Consider the following 20521-nt stretch of genomic DNA (forward strand, 5'->3'; position numbering starts at 1 on the left):
AAAAATGGAATCATTCAGTGAGTATCCATTGGTGTGGGACCATTTTTACTTGGATGTTTTTAATTCATTATGAATATACCACAATTTACCCACTTACCAATGGATTTTTGTGTTTCCAGTTTGGGGCAGTTATGAATAATGATTCTATGACTATTCATATATAAATCTTTGACTCAGTTGATTTTTAATTACTGATCTTCGGCAGTCTTGCTGAACTCTAATTAGTTTGAACAATTTGATTTTCTGGGATTTTTCACATAGACAGTTATATCACTTAAACATAATGACAGTTTTGTATTCTTTTTTCTAATCTTTATATCTGTTCCTGTGTTTGTCATTTGTGTACTGGCTAGGATCTCTAGTACAGACGTTGAGTGGAAACAAAGAATCAGTTTTAGTTGGACATCCCTCCTATTCCTGACTTGAAAAGAGTATGGTGTAAGTCTGAAGATTCGCCATTAAATATGAGGTTTGCTATAGGTTTTTGATCATTAGTTTTCTTCATGTTAAGGAATTTCACCTTTTCTTAATTTGCAAAGAGATTTTATTATGAATGGGAGTTAGAGTTTGTCAGATGCATTTTCTACATATTTTGAAATAGCCATTGAGTTTTTCTTAAATTTTTATATATGTGGCTTTTTTCTTTAAGCTTACTCTTTCAAGTGTTAAAATTTAATCATTTAAAATACACTTTTAATAAGTCACTTACATTAAAAAGTTCTGTCTTGAGTACACTTGAATCCTTTCTCCATGACTCAGATTGTAATATGGCATGTCATTTATTTGTCATGCATAATGTTAATTTTGGTTCAAATTGCTTAAGACATGAGCCATGTCTTAATCACATTTGCATTCCCACAGGATCTAGCACAGTACCTTGCACATAACAGGTCCTTCATAAATGTTGAACTGGGCTCCTGTTCTTTGCTAAATAGCCATAGTCTATTGTACAGCATGAATTCTTATATTACCCCCACCCATCTCATTATCATGCAGGCTGCTGATGTAACTTTTATTGTCAAGAAAAAACATAACCTAACTTTTTAAAAAACATCTAAATTTTATTCACTCATCAACTAAGTGCCAAGCTTGGCTGGGAGCTACCAGGACAGTCATTCTGAGAAACATCAAAGTGATGTTGTCGTCGTGTAAACATCATAGAGTGCAGTTACACAAACCTGAATGGTATATATAGCCTGCTATACACCTAGGCTATATGGTTTAGCCTATTGCTCCGAGACTACAACCTATACAAAACAATAAGATTAAATCAAGCGCAAGAGAAAATGATGCAGTCAAGAGGTTCAGTGGATGGGAGATGGATGAGGCTGCTACCTGTGTAATATGGCACAGTGTTTTACAGCAAACTTTTTTAATAAGTAGAAAGTACACTTAAAAATAAGAAGTATAGTATGATAAATACATGAACCAGTACTATTGTCATTATCGTTATCAAGCATTATGTACTATACATAATGGTATGTGCCATATGTTTGTACGGCTGGCAGCACGATAAGTTTGTTTACACCAGCATCACCACAAACACGGGGTAATGCCACCTTATGACAGCTATGACATCACTAGGTGGTAGCAGTTTTTCAGCTCCATTGTAATCTTATGGGGCCACCTTTGTATTTGCAGTACATCCTTGATGGAAATGTCATGCGGCACGTGCCTGTGTAATACAAAGTGAATATGAATCAATACTTAGAAGAACCTTATAGTCTAGTGCGGAGAGATATCTGTATGTGAGTTATTCTAATGCAAGGTAGAAAGTGATCACTAGAAATTTAGAGATGAAAAGAGATTAGGTGAACTTTGAATATCTGATAGCACTTTTATGAAGCATATGACTGTGGTGCATGGACTTTGGGTCTATAATTTGGCGATTCAAAGACTTTTATTTTCTGATTCTTAAGCCATGGTTCACATTGTTGAGGTGCTGAAAAATGACTTGTGGATAAGATTTTAGAAATTAAATTCTTTGAGAATTTTTTTTGTTTGTTTTATTGCCATTGTTCTTAAATGTGATTTTTAAATGAATGTGAGAATTCAAATTCCGTAGCATGGTATACAAAGTTGCTTTTTGATGTGCCTGTTACCCTTCCATTCTCATCTCTTGTACCCCTTCCCACCATGTTGAGCACTCCGGCCTCACCACAGCCACACCACATGAAGCCCTTGGGGATGTCATACATTCAGGCTTCATGATTTTATTCATTCTTTGCCCTACATATAATGCACTTTACCTCAGTCTTCTGCATGGATAATGAGTGTTTGTCCTTCAACATTCTATCCCAGTATTTTCTCCCTGAGAGATCTTTCCCAAACAATGTCATTCCTTCTGTGCTCTCTACATTCTCCTATAAGAGCCTATGTCATATTTATGTTCACTTTGTATATCTTCCAGGATGATTTGAATGAGCTCTTTCTTGACAGGCTATATACATAATGCCTAGAACATAGCTGACATTCTTGAAAGTATTGTCTGTCGATTAGTTAAAAATGATATATCAAAAGCCCTGGAAACTTGTCATCAATTTGACAGTTAGAGCTGCATGTTCTTTTACAAGTGTCTGCCATGCTATTCACTTGCGTGCTGCTAGAAAAGAGAGCCTGCCAAACAGGGTGGATCTTACATGCACATTTGACGGTCTCAACAGCTGATACCAAAGACTATTTCCATCTGTCATTTTCATCCCCCACCCTGCCTCTACCCTAAAATTAATTATGCTAGAAACTATTAATTTCTCTACATATTTATTATCAGACAAAGGGTTAATCAGAACACTATACTTTATCATTCAATTTTCACATTACCTTATGACTCCATAGAATTCTCGTAACTTTCTCTTCACAGATGGATTATCTTTACGTGGCTTAATAAATTATTCTCATTACATATTACTTCCTTGCAGTGCACTCATTGTCTTAAGTATACGTATAGTATATTGACAAGTACCTACTATAGCTAAATATAACACTTTCACAGTGTTTTGATCCAGTCCTTACATTCAAAGGCCTTTGTTTCACGGTGTTAAATTTTATGTTTAAAACCTCCACCCACCTAGGTACACACTGTCTAGCCCTAAATTGTTCTTCGTTGGCAAAGATGTGGGGGATTTGGCTTTTCCCCAGTAGTATCAAGTTAAAATTCCTCATTTTAGAATGGAAAACATAACTTTAGCTTTCATTCTTAACTGAATTCTTCCTTCAGCCATATCCAGCCAGCATTGTTCATGCGACTTTCCTTCCTAACTTTTTATATTCTATTTATCTGTGAAGTCCTATGTCAAGCCTGCTTTCTCCCTTAATCTGTACTGTATTGAGCCCTCCCAGTAAAAGATAGAGTCATATACTTAAGAGGCTGTACGTGCATACTACAAACTAGAACATCTTTTTTTAATGATGGTTTCAAGTCAATTGGAGACTTTCTTTTGCTTTCTGTACTATTTCTCGAGCCACCAGTTGTATAATACCAGCAGCTAATCTCCTTTGTCAGCTCTTTGCACATGAGCCTGGGTACAAATAAGAAATTAGCTATAACTCCAAAGTGCCAGAATATAGGAACTGAGGATGACCAAGGGAGTATCTAAGGATTGTGACCCCAAGATGATGTTCTAATGTTAAATTATTTTCTTGAGTGGATCAAAATCAAAATTCTAGAAATTATATGCTAGTTGTATGTTTCTTTAAAAATGAGTTTTTCTTTCTGAAACTTTCCTAGATTTCCTAGACTTTTTCTATTGCTTCTATCTTAAAAACGAAGAACTATGTGAAACTAGAGTTCTTTAGAGTGGAGAAGTGGAATTATAGGATTATTATTTCTGGTTAAGTTCGTCCTACTTTTTGAGATTCGAATTGTTTAAATAATTTGTTTCATATTTTTTGTTCTGTCTTTTCTTATTTTCCTGTTACTTTTTCTTGTATATTTTTGGGAATGGCTTTATACATGGTATGAAATATTAACTACTGTAGCAGGCTAACACATAATTTTATAAACAATCTAATATACCCTGAAGTTGTAACATCCAAAGCTCAGTACCATAATATTGCATGATAAAGTTGTGTTGTAACCTTTTCTGAATTTGTAAATGTTAGAAGATATTTTAATCACCAAATGTTGGGCACAGAAAATAGACATTATAGAGTATGTAATTGCTCTAGAGATAGAGGTAGCAGGTGGGCTGTTGAGAGTTAGAAGAAGGCAGAATTCACCCAAGGGACTGGTATTCTAGTTCAGGAAATATTATGATTAGTCTAGGAACCACTACTTGGATCGTTCCCGGTTTGATTTTGATTAGAGACCTGACTCCTTTGGTCTCTATAGCTTTGTTTATAAAATGATAATCCTTAAGATCTCTTTCAATCCTGACCTTTCTGTGATTCTGACTGGAGATGTGATATTGACCATCAGTCTGTTTCATATTTTAGGACCCAGATGAAGTGGTACCAGTTGGCCAAAGAAGAGCCTGGTGTTGGTGCATGTGCTTTGGACTAGCATTTATGCTTGCAGGTGTCATTCTAGGAGGAGCATACCTGTACAAATATTTTGCACTTCAAGTAAGTTAAAAAATGCTAAGGACCTTTTTGCCTTTCGTTCATGTGTATTAGAAGAATTGGCCCTAATTTGCTCTAAGCCTGCACTTTTGTCTGTGGCCTTAGTGCTAGTCCTATTTTGTCTGTGGCCAGAGTGCTAGTTCTATTTTAAAGCTGTGTTTAAAAGTCTCCTGAATGTAAGTTTGCCAAGCCTTTTAGACAGAGGAGTATACTGGCACTACTTCTCTCTGCCTCTTTCTCAGTAATTAGTTTCTCTTAAGATTTTTGTGACTTCAGCAGTAATGTTGAAGTCACTTAAGATAGAAGTTGTTAATAACTTAAAGTATTTAATAATAATCCTAGTTGGTTAAGACAGAGATTTTTCTCCCTTTTGTAATTATCACCTCTTTCATAATGTATTTTCTGGGTAGTAATTCAGTATGTTTGTTTATTTTTTTCTTAAGGAATCTTGGGAAATGAGCTTTTATGATCATCTCAAATGTTTTGTAATATTTTAAAATTTAGAGAAAGTGTTGCCAAATAGATTTTATTCAAATAACAAATTCCGCCAGAATTTATTTTGAAAATATTCTGCCAGAGGGTATATACATTTCATGCTTATTTTCTATATTTTTTAAGATGATAGCATGTTAATAGACATTGCCGAAATACTACTTGTCTTTGTTTAATACAATTTTTTTACATTATATTCGATAAAGGAAAAATCATTTGCAGTTTCACTGTCCAGAGATAATATTTGTTGTCTTAACATTTTGTTATATACTCCTAGGCTTTTATTTATATGTTATATACTTTAAAAAAAAATTCTTTTAATGATTTGCTGTATTATTTTCTACTTAATTGTGATATATTTTAAGGAAAAATCAGAACTATGTACCTGTGGAAATTTCATAAAAATTCCTCTTGACTAATAAGAGAAAAATCATTGAATCAGTGAATCATATCAAAAGTTTTAAAAAGTGTGTTCTTTCAGAAAAAAACACATTAATTTCGAATATATTCATTTATAAAAATAGTGCTTATAGGTAGAAGTAGGCCTGTGTGTTTCTTCAAATTTACTTGTCACCAGATGGATAATTGCTTTTATATTCTATATTTGTGAACCACAAAAAGTAAAGAGGAAATCAGCTGCTCTTCTTCTGAAGCCGTTTTTTTATAATACTTCAGAACCTGATCTTAAAGAATATGTTAACTCTGTAATTAAACTGTCTGACTTGTCATTTAAAAGTAAAAGTTTGCAAGCAAAATGCTATTTAAATAGAGATGGCAGCTTAAGTAATGCTTCATTTATCTCCCACTGAATTGCTGAAATAGTGTTTAAACTCTCTATAGCCAGATGACGTGTACTACTGTGGAATAAAGTACATCAAAGATGATGTCATCTTAAACGAGCCTTCTGCAGATGCCCCAGCTGCTCGCTACCAGACAATTGAGGAAAATATTAAGATCTTTGAGGAGGATGAAGTCGAATTCATCAGTGTGCCTGTCCCAGAGTTTGCAGATAGCGACCCTGCCAACATTGTTCATGACTTCAACAAGGTGGGCCAGGCATCCCGAACTGTAGAAAGAATGCCAGTTTTTTAATTTATGCTTTCTGTAGTTTTAATTTCAGTTCTTTAATTTATGCTTTCTGTAGTTGCATATTTATTCTACTTAGAGTTTATTTACTTAGAGTTTACTTTTTACTTTAAAAAACTGGACTTCGGTTTCTTCTGTCCTACAAGGTAAACTGTTGACATTCGATGGGCCCTTTGTCTGAAGCAGGCCCTCCAATGGGCCCTTTGTCTGAAGCAGACCCTCCGTGGAGCTGGCCTTCTCCCTTTGTAACCTTTGTCTTTCTTAAAGCCCACTTTATGACTGTTCCTCTTTTGCTGGCAAATTGTATTATTTCTTCCATGTCCCCCATTTTTTAGATAAGAAGTGATTTGTGTTCCCATTTCTCTGTATGCAGCATTTTCAGAAATTAGTAATTTTACTTCTGCATCAGTTTGTTAGTCTGTTTTTAAGTTCTCATTCTACATTTTCCACAGCTATTGAAAATTGTTATGTAATGCAGAAAAGTTGAAGTGAAAATACATTGAATACCGTAAATTCGTCAGTTTCCAAAAAAAAAAATTGTATCATATTTTCTTCATCTCTTTTTCCCACATTTAACACTTGACCCCTAAGATACTTAAGCTGTTATCTTTTAAGAAAATACATTGAATACCGTAAATTCGTCAGTTTCCAAAAAAAAAATTGTATCATATTTTCTTCATCTCTTTTTCCCACATTTAACACTTGACCCCTAAGATACTTAAGCTGTTATCTTTTAAGAATGAGGACTTTTGCATAACCACATCATTATCACATCTAAGAAAATTAACGTGATAATATAGTATTATTTAATGTTCAGTTGATATTTAAGCCCCCCCAATAATTTTTGTCTCAAGAATGTTTTGTTTTTTCAAACCAGGATTCAGAGATTCGGAAGTTCCCATATTACCTGTAGATTTTACATCTGTATATAAGTTTGCTATTTTGAACATTCAAACATATCATTGAAGTCAGCTTTGTAAATTTCATGCCTGATAAATACAGCTGATGTTTATAAGCCAGTTTGAAAAATTACTTCAAGGTAATAAACGTATTTAAAGCAAATAGTAAATATAGTAAATAGCAGCACTAAGTTCTTAAAATCTAAGTGTTTACATGGTTTGGTTTAACTCATTTTACTCCTCAAAACCATTTTATGGACAGTCTTAATCAAGGTTTCTCATCTAAACTACAAAACCACACAATCATTTAATTGACTGTTATTTTAATTCTCTGGGGATGGTATTAACTAGTACTATTCATTATCAGTTATTATAGAAACAAACCCCTGATAAGAATTTTACTTCTCGGTAGCAATAATTTTTCTTTTCCCATTTTTACTTCCATTACTATCCCACCAAATTCTTAATTTGTTGAAATGCTAGTGATTTACATATTATTTAAATGATACAAATTATTCTTAAAAATCCATTTGTTGCCTATGTTATAAATATCAATTTAACAAAAATATATCTTTTTCTTCCTAGAAACTCACAGCCTATTTAGATCTTAACCTGGATAAGTGCTATGTGATTCCTCTGAATACTTCCATTGTTATGCCACCCAGAAACCTACTGGAGTTACTTATTAACATAAAGGTATACAATTTTCAAATATTTTTTATTAATGATGTAGCTTGGAATTTCCTGTTGAGAAACTAGCCTTGTAAGAGCCCACTTTACTGAAAATACAGCTAAGAATTTTACGAAAAAAGGAACTAGGACTTGTGGGATTGGTTTTTTCCTTGTTTATTTTTCCCTTCTAATTTTGAAATTAAAATATAATTTTAAAAATTATATTTAAGTTTTCATAAAGGGCCAGAGAATAAATAGGCTTTCAAAAAATAAGATATATGTTACAACTATTCAGTTCTGATACCACAGACAATATGTAAACAAATGGGCATGACTGTTATCCAATAAAACTTTATTTATAAAAGCAGATGGTGAACAGTAATTTGCCAACCTCTGTTCCAACTATAATCTCTTAAGAATTTTGTCTCTTTTCCTTATCTGTTCAGTGTATGTTTTGAGATATTCATGTAATATTCTTTTCCAAATATAGGCTGGAACCTATTTGCCTCAGTCATATCTGATTCATGAACACATGGTTATCACTGATCGCATTGAAAACATCGATCAGCTGGGTTTCTTTATTTATCGACTGTGCCATGACAAGGAAACTTACAAGCTGCAACGCAGAGAAACCATCAAAGGTAATACTTTTAACATTAAGGTTCAGGAGAAAAGTTTGTTGTTTCACTTTATTTTGTTAAACTAGATTTAGATAAAGGCTAGTCGTTGTCATGAGTGAGAAAATAAAACTATGTCGTGTCAGTATATAATATTTCTAGATGTCTGGAGAATCATCTTAATTCTAAATCTACTCCTTTCAGTTAGAGAGAATGGGTGAACGTGAAATGTCATTGCCTTGGGATGCTGTTTAGCTTACTTGCCATGCAGTCACCCAGTGCACCTTTCCACCCTCTCACTTTGGTACAGCCATTTGCAGGAGTTCTTATGCAGAGGGTCTCTAGAGAAGCTCTCCAGGTGTATGCTCAAGGATCTGGATTCTAAGCAGATTGTTTGCCTTTTGGATCACATTGAAGATAAGCATAGTCAGGTTAATTACAAAAGAATTTGGCTGAGGAATTAAGAGCATTGACACAACTAATATAGCTTTGCCAAATCACTTAACCTTTGTTTTCTCACCTGAAAAGTAAGGATGATAGTATCTCCCTGTTTCCTTTCAAGATCATTACAAAAATAAAATGAAAGTACATGTTACAGAGCTGTAGGAAAATAAGAAGTGCCCTTCAAATACACTATGGTATGATTTCTTTGGAATTACGGAACCCAGTAAAAGTGCTTTCCTGGCTTTGGTTAGCACTTTTAATAATACTGTTCTCTCACTTTGGGCTGATGAGTCACTGGAAACCCTCTGCTTGATTTCTTACATTTTTAAACTATCGTAATGGTTCATAATTTTTTTAAAAGTCAGACTTAATATAAATGAAATTCACTTTTTTTAGCATGCAGCTCTGAGTGTCAAAAAATCACCACAGTGAAGATACAGAATATACCTAATGTCTTTAAGGTCCTAGGTCTGTACTTATGGCATTGTTATTGTCACTAAGATCCGTTAAGATACTTAGTTCGGAAAAGAGAAGAAAATTATTTTCTCCAATGTTAAAAAAGTCAAACTATAGAAGTTCATGGAATATAGAGTAAAACATTTCCATATTTCTAAATTATAACTGAGGATTAATGTGAATATTTATTGCTAAAGAACCAAAAATTTAAAAACCTTTTCCTCCCAAACAGGTATTCAGAAACGTGAAGTCAGCAATTGTGTTACAATTCGGCATTTTGAGAACAAATTTGCCGTGGAAACTTTAATTTGTTCTTGAACAGTCAAGGAAAACATGGAGAAAAATTTACTATCACAGCATAATCCCACCCTTTATATTTTGTGCAGTGATTATTTTTAAAAATCTTCTTTCATGTAAGTAGCAAACAGGGCTTCACTATCTTTTCATCTCATTAATTCAATTAAAAACCATTTCCTTTTAAAAATCTTTTCTTCTTTCCAAGTGTGGTGTCTTTTATCTTTGAATTAGTAGTTGTATAAAGTCATAGATAATAGTACACTTCACCATAGATCTTAGATGTAGAGATTTTTATGTTTTAATTATGCATTTCCAAGAGGAATGGTTATCTAAAGAATAATCATATATATATGCATACATAAAAATGGACCACAGTGACTTATTTGTAGTTGTTAGTTGCCCTGCTACTTAGTTATTTAGAGCATCCGAGCACACATTTTAATTTTCCTCTAATTAAAATGTGCAGTATTTTCAGTATCATTTTTAACTATTTAGAGTATGGTTTCCACCTCAGTGTTTTAATATCCTAGGCATCTGCTGTAATACTATTTTAGAAAATGTTTGGAATTTAAGAAATAACTCATGTTACTAATTTGTATAACCCATATCTGTGCAATGGAATATAAATATCACAAAGTTGTTTGACTAAAGGCCTGTGTGTTGTTTTTCCCATGTGATAAAACCAAAGCGTAATTGGGTTCTTCATATCTTAAGATATAATCCATATAAAGGAAGAAACTATTTTTTAAAATCCATTCTACTATATGTAATGGGTAAAAGCATAGATTTTCTTTTTTAAATAAGCTTTTTAAATAACTATATTCTTCATAGATACTATTAAAGTAATATCTAAGACTCAGCCTTGAAAGATGGTGTTTCAATATATTTTAAAATAATGCTTTTGTTTTAATGGAAGAGCTATTATTAAACCTAAAGTTTCCAAGTAGCAGAAAATATAGTGCTTTTCTGAGACCATCTCCTCACAAATGGAATATTTTGAGTTATGGTGGTGATTCTTATATTTCTAAGGTTGCCTCCTATATGAAATAATTCAGAATCCACCGCCATTTTAACTACCTAAGAGTAATTTTGTTATAAATTTCCAAGACCAAAAAAAAAAAAAAAAAATCAATTCTGAACTTAGGAAGTCAGAATTTTTAAAGCTTCACAGACTTACAAAGGGTTTGGTCTAGAAGCCAACTCTAGTCCAAAAGGATGTTATTTGATTCCTGGCTCTTTGTTTTATTTCAGTAATATCATAGAGTTGAGAATTTATTGTAGAAGAGACTATGTTCTGATAAAATTGCTTTTCTCTACCTTCCAGGCTCTAAATTTCATGGGTTTTTAGGGGGCTATGCACATAGTGGAGCACATTCATTCATTCAGCAAATACTTACTGAGCATCCCTTATATGCTCAGCACATGAAATATTAAGCGTTGCAGATATATCTGTTAGGAAAGACAATTGCTGCCTTGGTGGAGACTCACAGTCTAGTGAGATGGGCTGACAAGTAGCCAACTAATCACAATGCAGTTGTGGTCAGTACTGTAACAGAGAAGAACGGGTCCAGGAGTTTGGGGAGTGTTTAGGAGGGACAATGAGATTTTTAGAGTGTAAAGTACACAGAACCAGGTCATGGAGGACCTTGCATGCCATGTTAAGGATTCTTTCAATGGATCATGGGCCACTATTGAAGGTTTGTATTTTGGAAGGAGCATTTTAGTTTCTGTTTCCCAGGGATAATAGTAATGCTGTATTAGTTAGATGAACTGCTGTAACAATCACAACATCTCAATGGCTGCAGACAGTAGGAGTTTTTTGTCTGCTTTCATCGTGTTCCAGTATGGCAGGCTCCATGCTCCCAGGGACCCAGACTTCTCCATCTTGTGACAGTGCCAGCTTTGAATCTCCAAACTTGACATGGAAGGATATGAACTAGAATGGTAAACCCTACAGAGGGTTTATGGCCAAGCTAACAGGCGTACATCACTTCTCCACATTTCCATTGGCCAGTGCTCAGTCAAACAACTCCTGGCCAATGGTAAGGAAGATGGGGACACATAATTGTCAAATGTGTCCAGAAAGAGAACCTAAATGATTTGCTGAACACATAGCATTCTCTTTGCCACAAGTAGACATTACTAATGAATGAAAAAATAACTAGAAAATAAAGATAAGTCCATCACCCCAAAAATAATCATAAAATTTTGAGTATGTGTGTTTAATAAATTGTGTTATCTTACTCCAATAGCAACATGCTCATGGTAGATTTGGAAAATATATAAAAGGACAAGGAAAAAAAGAAGTTGTATATTCCCTAGCAACAGCTCGCTGTTTTGTTTTTTTGGGTGTTTGTTTTTGGTTTTTTTGGTGTACATTTTTTTTTTCTGTGTGTGTTTATATTTCAAGTGGGTTTCTTATAGACAACATGTTAATTGGGTTGTGTTTCTTAAGTCACTCTGATAATCTCTGTCTTTCAATTTTTGCATTTACACCATTGACATTTGAAGTGATTATTTATATAGTTGGATTCATGTCCACCATATTCACTACTGTTTTCTATTTGTTGCCTTATTCTGTTAACAGTTTTGTCTTTCACTCTTTTTCTGCCTTTTGTCTCTCTCGAAATATTGGTGTTTGATTTGTTGTTGTTGAAATCCTTGTTAGGATCCACAGGTCTTCTTCTGGAGTCCTTAAATCACGAAACAAGTTTTTCAATCTGCTCTTTGACACCTTCAGCTGGAATTTTATCCTCCTAATCCAACTACTTACCTGCCTGTGTAGATTTAGGATGTGCTCATTACCTGTATGCCAGCCATTTGGGTCATTTTTCTAACTATTTGGCCAGCATGAACATCTTTTTCAAGCATCCTTGAATTATTTATTAGGCTTTAAATTTATCGATGCCAGTAATTAAACTGACTACTTAAATTGAAAATGCTTATATTTTTCCTACAAAATAATGGCTCATTAGCATTTTTAAAGATTTTTGTATAATCGTCTTATAAAACACTTGACACTTATTCAAAACATTTACTCTCATTGATTTGACCAGATTGGTCTAATGTGGTACCCACAATTTTACTTTGTTTCATCACTATTAAGACAATGTCACTTATTTGCAATCAATCAAATAGAAGTGCCTCTCTCCCCCAAGCTTTGTCAGTCACATGTCTCCCAGGAATTTTGGAACTCCAATTGAAATTCTGGAGTATACCCCTTGAACTCATGTGCCATGCCTAAGAATGCAGTCTTGGTGTGGCCATGGACTTGGAAAAGCCAGAGGGAGGAGGATATGAATGAAAAGAAGACAAAGAGAATCAGGCTGGCAGAAAGGACTGCTCAGTTTCCTGGTGGGTTGAAGGGAGACTAAGCTATACTTCCCTGTCCTTGAGTTCCGTATGAGACTCCGTCTGGTCTATGTGTGTACTTACATGAGACAGCTCTAATGCAGCTCCTCTCCACCAACATTCCATCTCTGTTGCACTGATTAAGAGAAGAACACAGAAATCAGAAAATTAAAATCTTGGAAAGTTGTTAGGACTCTGATCATATCATCTATGACATGAGTAAGAATCTGTCTCAAAAGGTGGCAGAAAAGGAAATAAAATGATGTGAAGGTGCTTTGTACAGCTCTGTATAGTTGGCAATGCTTTTTTGTGAACCCTGTCGCTGCTATCTCATTGATCTTATTTTTTAATGCAGATATTTTCATTTCTGCTTTTTTATCTTATTTTTTAATGCAAATATTTTCATTTCTGCATTTCCTGTATCCCTTGTAGAGTCTCCATACCCATGTTAGTAAGTGGGATACAAACAAACAAAACCCAAACACAAAACAAAAAACTTAGTGTTTTAAATGGTATTTATCTCAAATAGCAGAAGTGGGAGTAAAGAATGTAAAGAAACTCAAAGGCAGCTTAATAATGTAAATGAAAAGCAAATGGATTATTTAGATGAAAAAATCCAGATTCCACATTTCAGTGTGGTTATGAGTTAAAGTTGGCTGAATCGATAAGATGCTGCTAAATGCACATTTAAATGTACTAAATACTCCTTCTGCCTAGAGAAGAATTTGTTGCCCAGAATTATAGAAATCCTACTGAGCGTTGGACACCACTCCTTGCATGCTTAACTCTGAGGCTTCGTTTTCTAGATAAGGACTTCATGCGTTTCTGTTTATTAAAAGGACAACCCTTTATCTCCATCGATTTGTTGACTGTCTCTTCCAAAGTCAGTGCTAAATTGCTTCTCTCTGGGTCTTTCTCACTAATGTATTACATGAAGAAGAAGCATAGTTTAGTCTCAGCTCTCTTACTATATTGATCATTGTTAGGTTTTGTCCTACCGAGAAAATATAATCACAATACAAGATTTTTCGAAGTATTTTCTGTAGATCCAACTCTTAATTCATCCAGCCTTCTATTGCAGATTAGTCCTGAGAAGCAGAATGAGTGTGTGGGGGCCCTTGATAGCTCAAAATCCATTCCTAAGTATCGTGAAACAAGATAGTCCTAGCTGTCTCCTGCATACATTTGTAAATAATTCGATGAGATTTCTATATTCATTTCTTAAACTTATATTCATGTTTTTATTGTAAAAATAATATAGACATGTTGATGGTAAAAATTGAGTGGCCCCCCTCTTTCTAGCATCTTCGCCTTCAGTCTCATTCCCCAGAGATCGTTGTTAACCACGTAATGTGTAACGTAATTTTTAGGTGATCTGGTTCTTACCCTATGAATAAAAAGATAAATGCCTTCCTCTGGTCAGGTGATGTGGTCTTACCTGTCAAGAACTAGGAGCGTGTTTAAGAAGACCAAGCCAGAAGTCCCATACTCTGCACAGTCGCCAAGTCCCCCACCTCCCAACGTCTTGGTCTTTGTAACCAAGGTTTAACCCAGTTCACCGCAGCACTTCTCACCCCTACAATCTGTTCTTCACACTTGGCAGCTGCAGCAATCTTTCAAAACATGAATTTGATGTTTGCTTCATCACACCACCTGCTTAAAACACTTTCAGGGCTTCCCCTGGCTCTTAGGATACAGACCAAAATGCTTAATGCTGTATTGTACAGTCCCAACCCGCCTCTCCAGCCTCATCTTAATCACACCGTCCTTTGCTCTTTGTACCCTGCCACCCTGTACAGTTTCACAGTACATGCTGTCCTTCTTCCCTCGAAAATGATTCCACTCACTCCCCATTGTGCCTTTTTGGATAGCTTCTAGTCAGAATTTAGTTCAGATGTCCCTTCCTCAAGGGAAGCCTTTCCTGAAGCATTGGGAAAATTTCTTGTTTTGTGATTTGATCGCATTATACATTTCTCCTTTGTGGTATTGAATATGATTAAAATTTCACATTTTGTCATTATTGCTTGTTTGATTAGTGTATTTCCCCCACTAGATTCCTCAATATGCTTAATAGCGTGTCTGGCACCTACCTGGAGCTCCTAATTATTTATTGAGTGACTGAATCATTCCTCTCTGTACCACCCTTGTCTCTGTTCTGGATAATGGAACATTTCCCAACCAGTTGTTTAGCTGTCTATTCCAAAATCTATGCCGGCTTTCTCCTCAAATCTACTCACTCTCTTAAATAGAAATTGTATCACGTCTTTCTTTTCTAACGTTCTATGGTGACGTTTTGCTGCACTTAGGAAAAAACCCAAACTCCTTATGAGCCCTAAAAGGATTTGCTCACTAGACTTCTCTCACCACTTTTCTGTTTTTACCCTAACCTCTTTTTTCTGTTCGGGCCTTCATATAAGCCGGTGGCCCTGCTGAAACAGTTTTCTTTCTCCCTGCCCTGCCCTGATTTGCATAGATTAAACTTGTGGTAAACTCCTACTCATCTTCTAGATCTCAGACTAAGAGTTTCCCCAGAGAGGCCACCATAGCTCTCTTTCTTTATTATCTGTTTCCTGGAAACTGTCCACTATACCAGCAGTCCCTAACCTTGTTTAGCACCAGGGACTGGTGTTCCAATGAGAATCTAATGAAGCTTCGCTTGTCAGCCTGCCACTCACCTCCTGCTGTGCGGCCCGTCTCCTAACAGGCCACAGATCGGTACCGGTCCACGACCTGTGGGTTGGGGACCCCTGCACTTGACTATTAGTAAAGCTGACTCACCGCTCTGCCCTCTCTACTTGGTACATAATAGGTCTTAACATTAAAAGAAAGAATTAACTTCTTGGTCAATCATAGCTAGAAAAAAAGCAGTTCAACATCAACTTCCTTAAGATTGTCTTGGCAGACAATCTTCAGCATTTGAATGGACAATTAACATTGGTTAAATAAACATTTTGTGGTCAACTCATTTATCTGGGGAGAGTTTTACTTGGAGGCTTTTTCACCCTGGCAGACTCATTGTGCAGACATTGCCTTATTTTAAATAAAATGTTCTGTGGGCATCATATTAAGATTTTTATATGACAGACATGGATGACTGAAAATATATATCTCCAAAAGTTTCAAACCAAGATGATGTCTTCTTGCATGCTTTACAGAGTGGAATTTGGGGCCAGATGCTCATCCACATTCAGAAGGATAGCAATATTCTTCTAAGGCGAGTGATTATCAAAGGGGCGGTAGTAAGTTTTAAAATGTAGGGGAATATTTGGTTGTCACGAGAACTGGGGATGTTATCTGTATGTAGTGGGTGGGGGCCAAGGATGCAGATGTCTTAAAAGTAGAGAGTCCTGCACAAACAAGTGTTGCCCTGCCTAGTTTGTCAGTTATACCCCTGCTGCGAAGCATGGAAGGAGATTCAGAGCTGAGTTTCCAGAACGCCAGGGATCAAGGTAGCCATTAAGCCCCCAACTAAATAGAATCGGGCATGGTTTTCTGTTTGGGCATGAATATGGCAGTTTCTTAGAATGTTTCTTACAACAAAAGATAATTAGTCAAATACAAGTTTAGTAGCTAAACCCCAGATATCTAGTTTAATGAACTCCAAAGAACGTTGCACTTTAATTAACCCCTAAATATCTGATTTCGAACTCCTGGCACAAACCCCGCTGAGGCATCCAAGGGAGGTGAGCTTGTGAAATCTGAGACTCCTACTCTTCTGCAATTAGTTGACACTCCAGAAAGCTCCTCTACTTTGAATGTCTGCCATAGACAGGCTTTCATAGAAGCTGACTTAAAATTATTCTCTTGACTATTATTGAGGAGTGATAGAAATAAAAATGAGCCTTCAACTTTTATAAAAGTGCTAGTGAAGATGTTACATAATATCTTGCATTTCTTAGCTAAATATTCTTAAATTTAGAGTTAGAAATAAATTTTCCTCTTCTGATACATGCTGATATTAGATATAGAGCTAAATAATTTGTTTCCCTTTTGCCATCGTTGCTGGGAAACTTGGAGCTAAACTTTGTGCTCAACTAATTACTTTTAGTTGACTTTGTTGGGTTTTTTTTTTTTTTTTGTATATAATCCTTTCAGTAGTTGGCTCATGTTTTGTTGTGCATTTTAGATAGCATTTACCTGCAATAAAATGCACATAAGTGTTCAATGAATTTTGATAACTATATATCTGTGTTAAAAATTATTGGAACATTTTCATTACCTTGTGCCTTGTGCCTTTTTCCAATCAACACCTCCCTCTGTTGCAACTACTTTCTGGTTTCTATGACCAGAGATTGGTTTTCGGCTGTTCTTGAACTTTATATGAATGGAATCATACAGTATGTAATCTTTGATCTGGCTTTTTCTCTCAACATACCTGACATTATTCCATGTTATTGCACGAATCAATAGTTCTTTCTTTGCGATTGCTGAGGAGTATTTCACTTTTTTAAAAACATCACAATTTGTTTACCATTTCTGCTGCATATAGATACTTTGGTTGTTTCCAATATTTGGCTATTATGAATAAAGTTGCTACGAACATTCGTGTATAGTTTTTTTTTTTTTTCTTTTGGTAGACAGCTCACTTTTAAAACTTTGTTTAATGATTTAATTGTGAGAGCATTGTAAACCTCACATCTTTATGGGGAAGAGTGGGTAAACTATTAATAATAAGTACATGAAAATAGAGTGGTCCCAGTTTGATTAGATTTGTAGTCGTAACTTAAACACTAAAAACAACTTATGAATTTTAGTTTCCCACTGTTTTAGAATTTAAGACCAAGCAAAATATATAACCTGTTCCTTCAAATAAACTTCTGCAATTTGGATGCCTTCTCATTTAAATTCCCTGTAAGGTATAGGTTGCTCTTTTCAAATCCCCATTTTCCTTGTCCCACAGGGAGATCAGATTTAACATATTCAAAGCCAAACTTGGTTTTCCTCCTCAAACACGGTCCTCCATGGTTCCTTAATTCAACTCTTTCTCTCCAGTTTCTCAGGCCGAAAGTGTAGAGTCATCTTGATTCCTCTTTTTCATAAACCTCACATCTAATCTATCAGCAAATCTGGTGCACACTACCTTCAAAATGCATATTATCAGGAATCCAGCCCCTTCTCACTCTCTCTATCACTAACATACTAATGAAAGGCACTATCGTCTTGTTATCCAACTCATCTTCCTGCTCCTAGAGCCTATTCTAAACAGAGAAGCTAGAGCGATTATTTCTAAATCTCAGTGACATCATGTCACTCCTCTGCTCAAATCTCAACATTTTTATTCAAAATAAAAGCCACAGTTCTTATGATGGACTGACACCAGGGCCGTGAGTAATATGGCCTCCGAGAACCTCACCTTACACCATCATCTACCACTCTCACCCGTTCTCACTCCTTTCCAGTCACATAGCTGCCTCATCTTCCTCTGAACACATTGAGGGTAATCCTACCTCAGAGACTTCATATCGTATTTTCACTATGCCCTACCCTGGCCAGACCATGATGACTGCTTCAAGATCGAGATGATCAAAAATAATAACTAGAACTTGGCTCAAGATTCCTGAAACAGCTAATAAACAATGCAAAGAATAAACAAATAATGACTGGAGACACTTTCCCACAGCCTCCCCTGTTTTCTCATAAAGTTTTCTCTGGGATTTGGTGGTCTCCACAGCCCACTTGGAGTGAGACATTCACCAGGAAAGAGTATAGCACTGTGGGCTCTGCCTCACCCGCCGACACCCACCCATTCAACAAACAGAAACGAACTACTATTGAGATGGAGCAACAGGCCTTGTGCCTGGGTGTCCCTGTATCTTTGACAGTCTCCCTTTATCTATGCCTGCACTCCGCAGGATCTAAGAGTTTTCCAGTCTGCCCCCTTAGGGGCCTTCCTGGACATAATTTACCACAATGCCTATTTTCTCTTATAATCACCTGACCTCTATTTGTTTTCATACTTTATTGTCTGTCTCCCTAAGTCAAACGTAAATTCCCTGAGGACAGAGACTTTACTCTTTTTGTTTATGCTGTGTCCCCAGTACCTAAATAGCACCTGACACATAGTAAATATTTACTGCATTAATTTTGTTCACTGTATTTGACCTGGTTCTTTGTGGCTGCTAATGTCAAATTAAGTCGAATATTCCTTTTTGTGTTTTTCCTTTTAGTTATAGATTTTTATTTAGGGGTTGGAATGGCCTTGGGAATGCAGGTTGCATACACCTCAAATTTGGTACTAGTTTTTTTACCATGTTAAGAAAGTGAGCTGGACATTATTATGTTTTCAGTAGCCAGAGTAAAAAAACCTATTTTCTTATTTTAATATCTAAAGTTTAAATTACCTCTAATATAGAGAGCTTTTGAATGTGATAATGTTGAATCACATTGGAGAACAAAATATGGCAAAGAGTGTACCGAAATTCAGACTGTTTCACAAGTAAAATGTCTCCTGGAAAAAGCATTCTGAGAAAGGTCATGGTTGTTCAAAAATATGCATGTTTTTAGGTCTGGATGGGTGTAAATGATACAGAGACCCAAAATAGAAATTATATCCTCTTCTCATTGATTCATTCCTACAAATAATTTTATTAAATGTTTAATATGTCAGATATTCATTTCAAATATGCAATCCTAATTGTGAACTATTTTTTTTAAATCGACATTGTCTTTATAGTAAAATATTTTCTATTAGATGACTCAGAAAGTCTAGCTCCCTGGTGGTCAATAAGTAACATTTAGCGAACACTCATGTGTGCAGATTACAGCACTAAACTCTGCCCTAAAGGAGTTTGCAATTTCTGTCTGCCTGAGGGTAGTGGTTGAGAGAAGAATAATGAGCTTGACCTTCTTCCTCTATAAGTCTCACAGTTTCCAGTAGAAGAAAAGACATTGACTAATAAAACTTTAATGTCATCTCTTTTTGTAATATTGAAACAAAATTTGTTTTGCAGATTTTGATAGGATATTTGATATTGACATAATATCAGTTCAATATTATGTCAGCTCAATTTGGAGCCAAGGGTGGGGTTCATGCCTGGGAAGGTTGTGAATCTTGTCTATCTGACTCATCCTCTCCACATACTCTGAAGACCATAGTCAGGGAGATGGTTACTATGACTCTTGCAAGAAACAGAGTAATCAGCTTTTTAAGAAGTCACATATACATAAAAACTGAATTTTCCAAGTCAAAAATTCATACGGCTTCTGTGAAGGACTTTGCTAAATTAAACAAGTCCAATAAAGATCAACTCTAGACAGAGGGGCTTTGCTCAAGGATGAGGATGCCATGACGAGAGCCAGTTCTGGTTGATCACAGTGCTACACACACACACACACACACACACACACACACACACACACACACAAGGCATCATTGGTAAGGAGAATTTAAACCAGAGCAGAAAAGTCACAGATAGAAAAAGTTCACATGAAACAAACAAACAAACCCTAAATAACGCAACAAAACACACTATCAGAAAAATCCCACAAGAAAAGATAAAGTAATTTGCAGAAAATGCCTAGTTTCAACATTGATGATTCAGCCAATACATGATGAGTTAAGACAAGTGTGACCTGTTTACCTGTAACCTTGTAAAAATCAGTCCTTAGTCAGGAAGGAAGATCCTTTTTCCTGTGAGTCATACCTTA

At 35.5% G+C, this 20521-nt stretch overlaps 1 protein-coding gene across 1 annotated transcript in view; it reads left to right on the forward strand.

Moving 5' to 3' along the window:
* Positions 1-10173, forward strand: part of ITM2B (integral membrane protein 2B) — a 26374-nt gene extending 16201 nt beyond the window's left edge. Inside the window, exons 2-6 of the mRNA XM_011372031.2 lie at positions 4435-4563; positions 5893-6099; positions 7623-7733; positions 8200-8350; positions 9459-10173. Coding sequence (XP_011370333.1) covers positions 4435-4563; positions 5893-6099; positions 7623-7733; positions 8200-8350; positions 9459-9544 — 684 coding nt within the window. The 3' untranslated portion in view covers positions 9545-10173. The remainder of the gene's footprint in view (positions 1-4434; positions 4564-5892; positions 6100-7622; positions 7734-8199; positions 8351-9458) is intronic.
* The last annotated feature ends 10348 nt before the right edge of the window (positions 10174-20521 follow it).

This window comes from Pteropus vampyrus, unplaced genomic scaffold, assembly GCF_000151845.1.
Source record: "Pteropus vampyrus isolate Shadow unplaced genomic scaffold, Pvam_2.0 Scaffold198, whole genome shotgun sequence".
Taxonomy (NCBI): Eukaryota; Metazoa; Chordata; class Mammalia; order Chiroptera; family Pteropodidae; genus Pteropus; species Pteropus vampyrus.